This window comes from Balaenoptera acutorostrata, chromosome 7, assembly GCF_949987535.1.
Source record: "Balaenoptera acutorostrata chromosome 7, mBalAcu1.1, whole genome shotgun sequence".
NCBI classification, from domain to species: domain Eukaryota; kingdom Metazoa; phylum Chordata; class Mammalia; order Artiodactyla; family Balaenopteridae; genus Balaenoptera; species Balaenoptera acutorostrata.
In genome coordinates, this window is record NC_080070.1 from 63,957,543 (window position 1) to 63,969,557 (window position 12,015).

A 12,015-nucleotide genomic window follows, 5' to 3' on the forward strand; every position below is an offset into this window, starting at 1 on the left:
ACGCGGACTCTGCCGAGGCTGGGCAAGGCAGCGGGACCGGTCCGCGCCCGAGCATGGAGGTGAAGCGCCAGGGAGGGCATGTCCGGGACGCCGGAGACGCCAGGCCCGAGTAGCTCCTCCATGGAGCCTTCGCAGAGCGGTCCTTGCCTGCCGGATTCGCCCCCAGTCCTGTGCGGTACGTACCCTCCGCCTCCACAGTTCCGATATGGGGGACACCTTGGGGTGGGGTAGTGGGGCAGCAGGAAGGGGCAGCGGGGAAGACAGAGTGAGCCTGAGGGGTGACCCTCACAGACCCGGGCAGGCTTCCACTCTAGAAGTTAGCGACTGGCTGTGCCCCTTCTCTCAAAAAAAGTAGTACGTGTGTATGCGCGTGGTATCTCTGTGTGTGCAGGGCGCTCGAATGGGTAAATTGAACCCGGCTTTCCTATATGCAAATTGCATTCACTTTCCCCACCCCCATCGCACCAAAAGCGTGGAGATACCCGGTACCTAATCCTGGTCAGCTCTACCTACCCCTTCCTCTTCCCGCGCCCCCCTCGCTCAATATCTCTCGCTCGCTCTCCCTCTCTCTTTCTCTCTCCACCTCTCTCTGCTGGTGTGTACGTGTGTGAGCACTGCCAGGGCTGGCGAAGAACCAGCCACCGCCTTTAGTCCGAGCCTCCCGGCCATCAAACACTAGGGCAGGTCTCGCTGCCAGAGACGCTTGGGCTCGGAACCAGCCTGCACGCGGCTCTGTGTGCCCCGCCACCTCCTGGCTCCACCTCCCGGGAACTCGCACCCGAGCAGCGTAGGGCGCAAGGAGCCCCTCATCCTCCAACACTCCTGCCCGCCTGCCTGCGGAACGCGCGCTCGCGGGTTTCAGGCGCTGGATTTGCTCGCTTTTCAATTTTTCCTGCCTCCCCCACCTCCGGGTTTTTTTTTGGTCCATCCCTCCCGCCACGACCCCCTTTCCGCGCTTGGTTGCCAAGCCTAACCTTGCCCGCGTGGTCATGGGATGTCTAATTTCATTTGTATCTAGGCTGCTGAGAGCGCTCCTTGCTCTGTAAAGTGGATGTCAGGTGGATCTATGTTTTTGAAGGAACAAAGACTCAGCGAAGGCACCGCCGAGGAAGTTTGAGACGCGGGAGGATGCAGGCTACGTGCTGGTACGTGCTTCTCCTCTTGCAGCCCACCGTCTACTTGGTAAGTCGCTGCCAATCCCGCGCCCCCGCAATCACACCCTGGTCGCAAGGCCAGGCAACTGGGGGCGCGCGGGAGGAGGGTGAGACCGCCAGTTCAGCGAGAGCGACGTTCCTAGCGACGGTGTCGAAACAACTTTGGCAAACTGGTCTCCCGATCCCTGTGGGATTTTCCGGGGTTCCCACCCTCGTTTCCTGCTCCAGTGCCCCCTCTCCTGCGGGTGATTCTAAACCGCGTCTAGGGCGCCCTAGACATCCAGAAACCGAGGAGATAGCTGGACGGGATGCTTTATGGGGAGAGAAGGCAAAGAGAAGGGGTGGAAGACAGGGAACTCTCATTAGTTCATCCAGAGTTTAAATGAAAGGAAATGGAGGTGGAGAATGGAAAGCAATGAATCTGCCCAGGTCCCTGACTTTGAAAGTAAATCCACCCACCTAACCCCCAGTTTGGAGATGCGGCACATAAAGAAGTGCAGGTAACTTTGTTCGACTTGTAGGGTTCAGACAGGACAAGTTTAACTATCTAGGAGCCCCACAAGCGTCCAGATGGAGTTGGGTCAGAGATGCTCCAGCAAACGTATAGAGGCTCCCCCTCCCTCTCCTCCCAACCTCTCCTTTCCACCAAATAACCAAACCCCAGTTCCAGTGCTGAGCCCCTTATCAGGGAGTGGCAGACCTTGTGCCGAATTTTCTGAGGTCCGGACTTTGCCCACTGTTAGAACTGGGGTTTGCGTGGGCCGGGGTGGGGTGGGGGGTTTTGAGGGAAGCACTTTATTGTGGTGGCGGTGGATTGGTAGCTGTGGGCACCGCGCGGAGCCAAGACCGAGAGCGCAATTTCTCGGGTCTGACTCCAGGGAGGGCCAGGGACAGTCTTATCCTGCTGGTGAAGTTGTGCTCAGTGCACAGAACCCCATAACGTACCCCTGGGCCGCAGGAGCGCGCTGAGGGCTCTATGTGTTCCGACTAGGAGCAAGAAGCGCTGGGGCGGCATGATGGGTTGAATAAACGGGAATGGGGTGAGCGGTGCTGTCTCAACCCCAAGGGCTTCAGAACCCACAATCCTTGGAGCAAAAGTGTTGCCATCCCTGCAGTTGAGAGCGTTTCCCAGCTGTTGCCCTGGTGCCTGTGACTGCAGGGCTGCTAGTTGTGTGAACTCTGTATATGCTAATGAATGTGTATGTATACGTGTGTGTGAATATGAATGTAAGGGTATGTGTGTAAGCGGGTTTCAGCTGGAATCCAAGAACCCTCAGTGATGCGTGTGTTTGCACCTTTATCGCCTGACCATGGCAGCCGCGGACGCCAGAGGGCGCTGCGCGTCAGTGTCCTCGCCTACAGGACACCTTGGGGTAAACAGGTGAAAGCCCGGGCAGCCAATCCAAAAGAACGGCCTTTCTGGCTCCGTTACCGAAGTCTGTGCCTTCCCCGGCTAGAACGCAGACACACTGCAAAAAGTGTCCTTCCCATGTCTCATCTTCAATCATTCTTGCCCCCACCTGTGTCCAGTAGACCCACTGACATTGAGAGCTTAGAGAAGCAGGGCAGAAAGTTTGGCCAGAGGAAATATAGAAATTGTTTGTTGAAAGAAGGGGGAGGGACCCAAAGTGAAAGCTACAGAGGGAGAATATTAAAGATTCCCTTGACCATGGAAACCCTCCTGCCCCTCTCCTCTGCATACCTTTACGCAGGACCTGAACCTCAGGACTGTTCTTAACGTCCTTGAACTGTGCTCACACACGGCAAAAGCTCGCGGCTGTGGTGCAGTTATTGCTTGGAACAAGTATTTCGATACTCTGGAAAATAATCTGTCAAAAGTAGAAGTGAAATCAATACGTTGTGTTAAATTTTAAATGTGTTTGTTGGCAGTTAAAACGTTTTCCACTCATTACAACAACAGTGCTGGATTTATTCTAATGCGCTGTGTTCTCAACAACAAGCGCATTAATTCTCCTTTAATTGTAAACTGGGAGCATTTGAAAACCATTCAGTGTGAAAATTATGCTGATTCAATTACCGTTTAGTTACAGACTTCATTACCTGAATGCCTTTTGGCAATACAGAGAAAGGAGACAATTTTTCCAATTTCACTCAAAACAATACAAAATGTGAACAATAAAATAGAGAAGGCGATTTAGAAGTCCATACTTTTTCTCTCCGATCTAAAGTTGTTTTGTGTGTCGGGGATTAGAAACCACACGCACCACAAAAACAAAAGGCTGGTGGCTGTGACCCAAGGCAGTATTTCCAGGGATTGCAGTCCCACGGTTATTTGTCGGCAAAATCCCAAACTGTTTTCCTGGAGGAGCAAGAAGCTGACTTTTACCATGGAAATGAATTTAGAAGGGTGAATTGGGCAGTCAGGACAGGTTGGATTTCAGCAAGTAAATAAGTAGAAACCCTTGATTAAGTCTCTGGGGCAATGAGACAGACCAAGAAGTGGTCAAAGCTTCTTTCTCCATCTATTTCGTTAAATACCAGAAACAGTAACTGAATTTATCATTTGTTTGGAGCCGCACCCCAAAACATCCCAGACCTTTGCAAGAAACTGCAATAGATGCCTGCAGGTTGTCAGGAGATGCTTCAAGTTACACTCCAAAAAGGCAGGGGTGGCAGAACCATTATTTAATTTTTCCCCTTGAATTGCCACAATCCAGGGAGGAGTTTAATGAATAATTTTTTTGTCCTTATGGACTCACACCGCAAGTTAAGTGACAGGGGCACTCTGTACATTGCCTCATAGCTGATACCACAGTGCACCTTTCTCTTTAAGCCCCTCGAATCCCAGTTATATTTCCCAAGGAGTAATCACACATTATGTTCCAGGATCAAGATTTGTTTAGGTATCTCCTATGCAACAATATTCAGGCTTCTGCTTATAGAGACATACCTTAAATACTCCCAGTTTTGAGAAGATATTTTTTTAAATGAAAAATAACTCTCTATCCGGCAGATCAATGCTCCATATTTAAGCCACAGTTCCCAGCCTGTATTTAGGTGAATGTTCTCACAGTATGTTTCTTGGCCCAGGGTTCTTTGAATGCCTGTTCTAGTTTGAGAATTTTGAGTCTTTTTGTGCTTTGAGAGATGGGTCTGTCCTGTTTCAAACTAGAAGCTTATTTTAATACTGCAATGGGAAGTTAATTAGAGATGTGTCTGCAAAGTTACCTCCTGAAGCGTATTAGCTAGGATACTCAAAAATCACCACAGGGCTAACTCCAGCCATAAATGCAGGGGAGTGGGAAATCATTGAAAAAAAAAAAAAAAAAAAAGGCAAGGAAATCTTCTGTTTACTGAATGTTATTGAATTGCAGATTTAAAATTCTGAATTCAGCAGGAGAGGAACTTATAGTGTAATAATACTTGTTAAAAATAAAAAAGTCCTGCAATCTTTATTCTCCTGTCAGTTCTGGACTGATTGCAGGATATTTTCAGTATGATATAATGGGGTAACAGATAATAGCATTTTAACAGAATTGAAGCACACAGTGGATAATCTAGGGAAATGTGGTTTCTGGATCGGAAGAATGAGGGTCCTAAGTTGAGTTATGAGCTGAAGGACAGGCATGGGCACACAGGGAGGGCACCTCCCAGCAGAAGGCAGAGGTGTCCTGCTTGGGGGCTTACCTGTGGCAATTTTCAGAGTCAAGAATTAAGTAAAATGAGCACTCCCAGGGCATGTTAACAAAAACGTTACTCAGAAACTGAGTCCAGATATTCTGCTGAGAGGTTGCATGATGCTACTGTGATCAAGTCACACATCCACAGTCTATTCTGAGAAGAGGCCCCTTGTCCTCCAATTTAGTTCCCACCATTTTTGCTAGGAAATTAATTTGCTAATAATCTAGTCGCTTTTTTAACTGATATGGGCAAAAATGGAAAGTTCTTTCTAAAACTTGTGCTTAATATTTTGATTCATCTATTCCCTCGAATTTAGGGTATCCTGAAAGTATGAATTCCATACCAATTGTTTAATAGAGATTAAAGCATGGTTAATATATTCATGGAATACTACCTCTACACTGTTAGAAGCCAGACTGTTTGGGTGAATTCCACTCATTATGAAGGTAGCTGTTAAGAAATGTGGAAGCTAAGGGAAAAGTAGCAGGAAAGAGATCACCAGTGTCTATCCTTTGGACTAGGTATGTGTACTTCCCATTCTTTGAAAATTAAGCCAGCTGACCACTGAACATTTTAATTAATTTCAGCTTATTCCTGAAAAGAAAAGCACATTAACTACCTCACAGCAGTGATTCAGTGTTCCCTGTTAAGGTCAGTTCTTAGAGGCAGTACTATAAGTTACCCAATCCCACTGAATATCCTGACTGTTGTGCCCTAGATTAGCCTTCCAGATAAAGGATTAAACCTAGATTTTTGAAGGAGCCTGTGCCCCAGCAGCACAAAATGAGAATTCATCAGTCTCAAGACCTATTCCAGGGCTCTGTGAGAGGAGAAGTTGCTACTACTCCAGGCATTTCCCTGAAATAGTCAACTCTCCACTGACCAGGAAAGCAGCTCTCTGGGTGTGTGGAAAGCGCTTGCGTGGGTCGCACTTCTACTCACTTCCAGGAGGATTATACTGGTCTGGGGCCTTCTAGTGACAGTTTTGGGGAAACAGCTTTCAGTATTAGAAGGAGAGAACTAGAATTGCTCCAACTTTCTCAGCAGTATTTCCCCAGAAAGCCATTAAGTTCGTGGCTCCTCTTTGTGTGAAGTTGATTTCCATCTGGCTTTGAATTGTTGGCGGCTATTTCCTCCTTAATAAAAGTGTTGTCTGGGTGAAAAATATATCAGGTGGCAGGGAAATTGGTTGATTTTTTTGAGATAGGTGCCCAATGTCCTACTTTTCTATCTGAGGGAAGATTTTCTGCAGACTACAGAAATTGACAGTATTGTCCAGGTAATAACCACCGACGACAATATTTTCAAAAGGGCATTTGAGTGATGAAAGCATTTGGATATTGCTTTTTCAAATAAGCAATTTTCTCTCTTGGGCTTCTTTGATTTTTATAGGGGGTGGGGGAGAAGAGGCCACGCATTGGCAAAGGGATGCCTTCCCGGTTTTGCCTAGTTCTGAAATACCTAGGTACTTGTCAGCCTTGCTTGGAACTGCGGGGTCTGAAGAGCTCTTAGTGAGTTTGACTGTCGCCACAGGGATATTAAGGGTCAAAAGGGAATCCTGAGAATGAAGAATAACCCTCTTCTTGCACTCTTCCTCCCATAAAGAAAGCTGATGGAAGCTGTGAAAGTTTGCCTGCTCTCAAGTGGCTAGCTAGGAAGCGTTTTCTCTTTCTTTCTCTCTTTCTTTCTTTTTTAAAAATATGCCTAGGTTTGATTCGATTCAGGTAAGTTCTCTTAAAGCAACCTCGTCCTTTAGGAGCTTTCAGATCTCATTTTAAGACCTTAACAGTACGCTCCATTTTAATTAATAGAGGGAAGTAGGCGAGTTAGCCTGCCGGGCGCCGTCGGGTCAGCGACTTCCAGGAGCAGCTGGGTGGTGGTAAGGCGTGTCTGCTCCCTCGCCTCCCCCTACATTCTTCTAGCCAGTCCTGCCCACAGTTTGCGGGAAGTTGCGATCTTGATTTACCCGCCACTCAAGCTCCAGACCAGCTCTTTTTCTCTAAGTCAGCACTAACCCCTCCCGGAGCTCGGTAAACACGGCGCGCGCACATTTTTCTGCTGCCGATGGGCAGGTTGACGACTCCGCTTGAAGGAATGTGACAATAAAGTGGGAACCAAAGCTTGGCAAGCACTTAATCAAGGATAAAAAGGTTCCGCCGTAAGGATGTCACTCAATTTATTGTGAAAGTCGAATGAATTACCTTTAATGAAAGTGCTTCCCAGATGAATATTACCGGCAATTTCCTGAGCTGGCTCTGTCAGCACGAGATGAGGAAATGCCAGCCCAGATCAGGAAAGAGCGCCCATCTCAATTACTATGTCAGCTTTCCAAGAGCGGCTTTTTATTGAGATGATATGTATTGGCGGCTTCTTCAAGCCCCTCCGCGCGCCCAGGAGCGCGTTGGCGCATTTTCCAAGTTTGCTGTCTGCCCTGGCGGGTTGCTGGCTGTTGTTTAAACTTCTAATGAGCTCGCCGCGTTTCTGCTGCGGGCTCCAAACCTGGTTGCCTCCTCTGTAAACAGCTTTCCCTAGTATGTTTTGTTTACTTCGGAGGTGGGGGCTGGCGGGGGGTGGGTGGGGGTGGGGCGGAGAGAATTCCCCTTCTCGGGGTCCCACTGTTATAGAAGGTTCCTCGGCATCAGGTCGGGGGCTCGGGAAGGCAAGGCGGCGCCCAGAGCTGGGGCCTGGGGAGAGTGCGTGCCGTAGGGCCTCAGGAGCAGAGAGCGCGCGGCACGTGCCCCTCCCGCCGCTGCTAGCGAAAAGCCTTCGCCGGCTCCCACTTCCTTTAAATTAATGAGCGTATTTTACTTGTTCCAGCCGGAAATACGATGGGGAGGGGGATAAAGCAGGCCGCGGCCGGAGCGCACCGCTGCGTCTGCATGAGAATGGAGAACCGTGAGGCTTTTCTGGTGCTGTTTTTCTCCCACAGCAAGACAAATTGCTGCTTGTAAAAACCGAGTGTTTCCTTAGAAACTGGCTCGTGGGGGCTCTGCTCGTCTCTGCCGAACCTGACTCTGGCCGGGCCTCGCCCGATGTCCCCGCCGCCCTAATGGATTCTGACGGGAAGGATCGAGGCAGCGGCTCGAGGGCCGCGAAGAGAGGCTGCGGGCCCTCGCCCCACCGGAGGGAGCGGGCGTCCTCCTGACATAGGCCGCCCTCGTTCTCAGACCCCTTCCCACCCATTGATTTTCAAGGCCATTTCAAGTCATCCTCTTCAGTTAGAAGCGAGGAACTTCCTTCGACGTAGGCTTCAGACCCTCGACTCGGAAACTCAGCCCTCTGACCGAAGCCGCGGAGTTCGGGCCCGGGGAAGGTTCCCAGCCTGAGTCACCGCCGTCACAGTTGCGCTCTCCGGTGTCTGCTTTTAGCCTCAGGCGACCTCCAGCCGTCCCAACGGCTTTATGAAAACACAGGTGCAGCGCTCTCGCATCTGGACCCCAAGGCCTCACACCAGAAGCGTGGCTTCTGCGGAACTCTTCGTTGACGCCGCCGAGCTTCGATGCTCCTGGGGCAGCCGGCAGGACAGCAGCGGTTCTCCGGAGGGAGGCCGCGGCGCGGAGGGTGAATGGGGCCTTGGCCGGAGGCCGGCGGCTGGGCAAGGCGGGCCCGCAGAGCGATCCCTCAGGACCACGGACAGCGCCACAGGCTCCGCCCCGCGTGGTGCCCGCGGCCCGGCCCCCCTCGCAGCCGCGGTGCGGGCTCGGCCCCTCTGCAAGCAGAGTGCGCGCTTTCCGCAGACACCTCGCTGCCGCCCAGCCGCGACCTGAACCACCCGCCTCCCCCTCCCAGTCTTTCGGGAGCACTAAGCTCCGATCGCTAGGTCCCCAAGGTTTCCTGTGGTCGGAGCCTCTCGTTAGCGCCCCTTTCCCCGCCCCCTCCCTGGTGGCGGCGTCACGTGGTCGCCACAGAGTTTGTCCTGAGGAGAGGTGAATCCTTCTTTTCCTCCACTTTCTCCTCCCCTGCCCCCATTGCCTCGCACAGTTCGTTAAATCTACCCCTCCTCCCAAACAGAAACGCGCATCCTGTGAGGTAGAGCGGCAAGCGTCTTTAACACTGTAAAAGACTCGTTTGACAGACAAGGAAACTGAGGTAGGAGGGGAACCAACTGTCTCGAAAGAGTAAAACCAAGTGGGGAACAATGATTCCTGCTCTATCTCCCAGCTGCGGGGAGCACGGCTGGAGCCACCAAGTCGCCCACCAGATATGCGCCTTTAAAACGCAGCGCGGGGTGGAGTGGGGTGCAGAGTCCTAATTATTATGAATTTCCAGAGGAGCAGTAATTATTCACGGAGAGCAGGCGAAACAACGGCCTGAGTAAGGGAATCGATATATTTGCTATCGAAAGTGCCTGGCTCGCCCGTAATGCAGACGAATGGGGATGCAGCCTCATTTTCCGTGGTTAGGCTCCCCGGCGTGGGCCCCGAAGCAGCATGGGATCTATCATCATTAGACCCGGGATGGGGTGGGGGGCAGTTTCTCCTTATTTACTTAGCAAAACAAACAAACACTCCACCAACCCTACCCCCTCGAACACTGATACACAACCGTCGTTCCTCCTCCTCTTCCCCTCCCCTCGCCCTCTTGCTCCGGCTGCTGTTGCATACTCCCCCCCGGGCCTCCCTGAGCACTTTAGAGCGGACACTGCGGTCACTTGAAGTGCGAGCAGTTCCTCCTTGGCGGCGGTCACACGGTTGATTTGGTCCAGAAATAAGCCGGAGAGTACCGAGCTTTGGCGCTAGGGGTTCTCGGTGTCAAAGGCGAAGGTTGGCTGGGAAGTTCCGTCCTTTTCTCTCGCCTTAGCGTCAGAGTCAGTCCTTTCTGGACGCCCGATTCTGCAAATCCTCGCAGTGTTAAAGGAGCAGAGGTCTGGCAGGTGGTGCTCCATCAACCCTTGTGAGAAGCCAGCTTGGAGAAATGCAAGCCCGAGAGAAGAGAACGAATCTGGAGGTGAAGGGAAGTCGAATACTGAATAGGAAGGGAAGGGAAGGTTTGGGCATAACGCCTCCAGGGTATTCTCGAAGGTCCCCGGTGAGAACGGCCTTCTTCCTGCTCCAGGTGAGATGCTGGCCGTTTGCCTGCGCGCGCCAGTCAGCTGCAGTTTTCCACGAGTGGGAATGGGCCCCACCTGTACCCACTGGAGTCGCCGAACTGTTGAGGGTCCTGCCGAGTATATTGCACAGCGTTTCCCCATTTCTCTTCCGTTCTGCAGCCCTCACTCCCTGGCACAGCCTTTCTCACTCCTAGAAGTTGCCTGACGCTCCTGGTGGGCAGCTGCTGGGATGAAACTTGTATTCCTGTACAGGTGTCTTCACTGTTCCCTGAAATGCCACAGTTCTTATGGTCAAGTGAGGGGTGTGTATGTGTGTGTGTGTGTGTGTGCGTGTGTATCTTTGAGTGCTTGGTCTTCGTCTGGCAGCCCTTCCCTTATTACAGCAGATCAATGCTGCAGAGAAGATAGGGTGTGGCCCTTAAAAAAAACCTAACTCCTCCTCCTTAATTGCAGTAAAACTATCATAATTACAATAACATTTATAATAACACTGACGAGAACAAAATTTAAAATTGTGGACTTCCAGCCACTAAAGTAATAATAATACCCTTCTTCCCTGGAATTTTCTTTTCTTCGGAGCCCAGCCTTTCATGGTACATTGTGATTACCTGAGTGTCTTTGTTTCCTTGCCAGCAGAGACAGCCAGCCAACACAGCACCAGCACTGTATCATCTACTGGCATCATTTCCTCCCACCATCTTCATTTTTAGAGGTTTTATAATTAAACTCCGTGAGATATATGTAACATAAATCCAGTGGAGGACTTTTTATTTATATTTATGTAGCATGCTGAGAAAGGAAAATTAAGGAAGTGCTTATATTGAAGTAATAAGCCTGCTTTGATATTAACAGAAACGTCACTTTAATTTACTTTTCTCAAGTCTAAAAGACTGTCTCTGTGAGACCAGACCCCATAGTCATGCCTTTTTCAGGGGAGATCCCAATAAAGTGAAAAAGACATTAATTAGCTTGTACTAACTTAGTGGGAAAAAAGGCCAGGCTCGCCACTCACTGGAAATATATACTAGGCTAAACGTGGCAAAGTTGCAGTATGATGTAGGAAGTTGAGCAGCTAGCTGGAAACAGCTACAAAGCCCTACATTTTTCTGCCTATCCCTGCCCCTAACCTGTCACAATGCACATTTACACATAGAGTAACAGGGCCTTCCAGAGCCAACACAAAGACATCATGCTGCAAATCAACAGGAATTTTAATAAAACTGAAAGCCATAGACTAAAAGGAAGAAGGCACCGATTTCCTTCTCTAAGATAGGTTATTGCCAGAAAAATTATGATAGAAAGGCTTGGAGAAAATGTCCTGGCTTAGAAGACCCTTTTTCATGTACAGGTTAAACACACACACACACACACACACACACACACACACACACACATATAAGAGCAAGACTGGATATACATCTGTATATCTACTCTTTGAAGGATTCCATGGAAAATTATAATAGGGAATTCTTTTGTTTTCTTAAGTTGTTGGACCCGAAATTTCAACTTGGGTTTGACAGTACCATTTCCTTGATAGGAATCTAGTACCTGATACTGCATTGTTGTCCTGTTTATGTCAGTATTTTCTGCTACAGAATGAAAGCAATTTTGGTGAAGAAGAACTACTGGCACGATAGCTGGAATTTCAGTGATGTATATATATGCCAGCCTCTCCAACTGAACTTTAGAAAATGATACTTCTCCTTGTAACCTTGTAGCTGAATGCTATTAGAGGCCCACAGGTATATAAAACAGCTTATATAAAATTAATGGACTGCTTTACATTCACAATCTCTTACTTGTGAAGCCCTTATAAAATATTACACCTATTTAAAATAGGGAGAATATAAAATCAGGGTTGGTGTGCAATCGGTAGTTGTAAGTGGTTCGATGAAGTATTTGATTGTTTTGAATGAGTTTAACAGTGTGATGGAAATTTATTGTTCATCTTTGTTCACTGATGTGCTAATCATAAGGCTGCTTCTTCTTTTATGTACTTGGTCAGTTTTGAAACTGATCCTAAGGTTCCAAGGCAACATCTAAGTACATAATCAAAATTTTAGGAAAGATGAATTTATTGACTTACTAGATTACAGAGAGATCCATGGGTCACCATGAAGTCACACACACACACACACACACACACAGACACACACACAAACCCTCCAA

At 49.3% G+C, this 12,015-nt stretch overlaps 1 protein-coding gene across 1 annotated transcript in view; it reads left to right on the plus strand.

Moving 5' to 3' along the window:
- Nucleotides 1-1,024: 1,024 nt before the first annotated feature.
- Nucleotides 1,025-12,015, plus strand: part of NXPH1 (neurexophilin 1) — a 287,114-nt gene continuing 276,123 nt past the window's right edge. Inside the window, exon 1 of the mRNA XM_007191745.2 lies at nucleotides 1,025-1,182. Coding sequence (XP_007191807.1) covers nucleotides 1,129-1,182 — 54 coding nt within the window. The 5' untranslated portion in view covers nucleotides 1,025-1,128. The remainder of the gene's footprint in view (nucleotides 1,183-12,015) is intronic.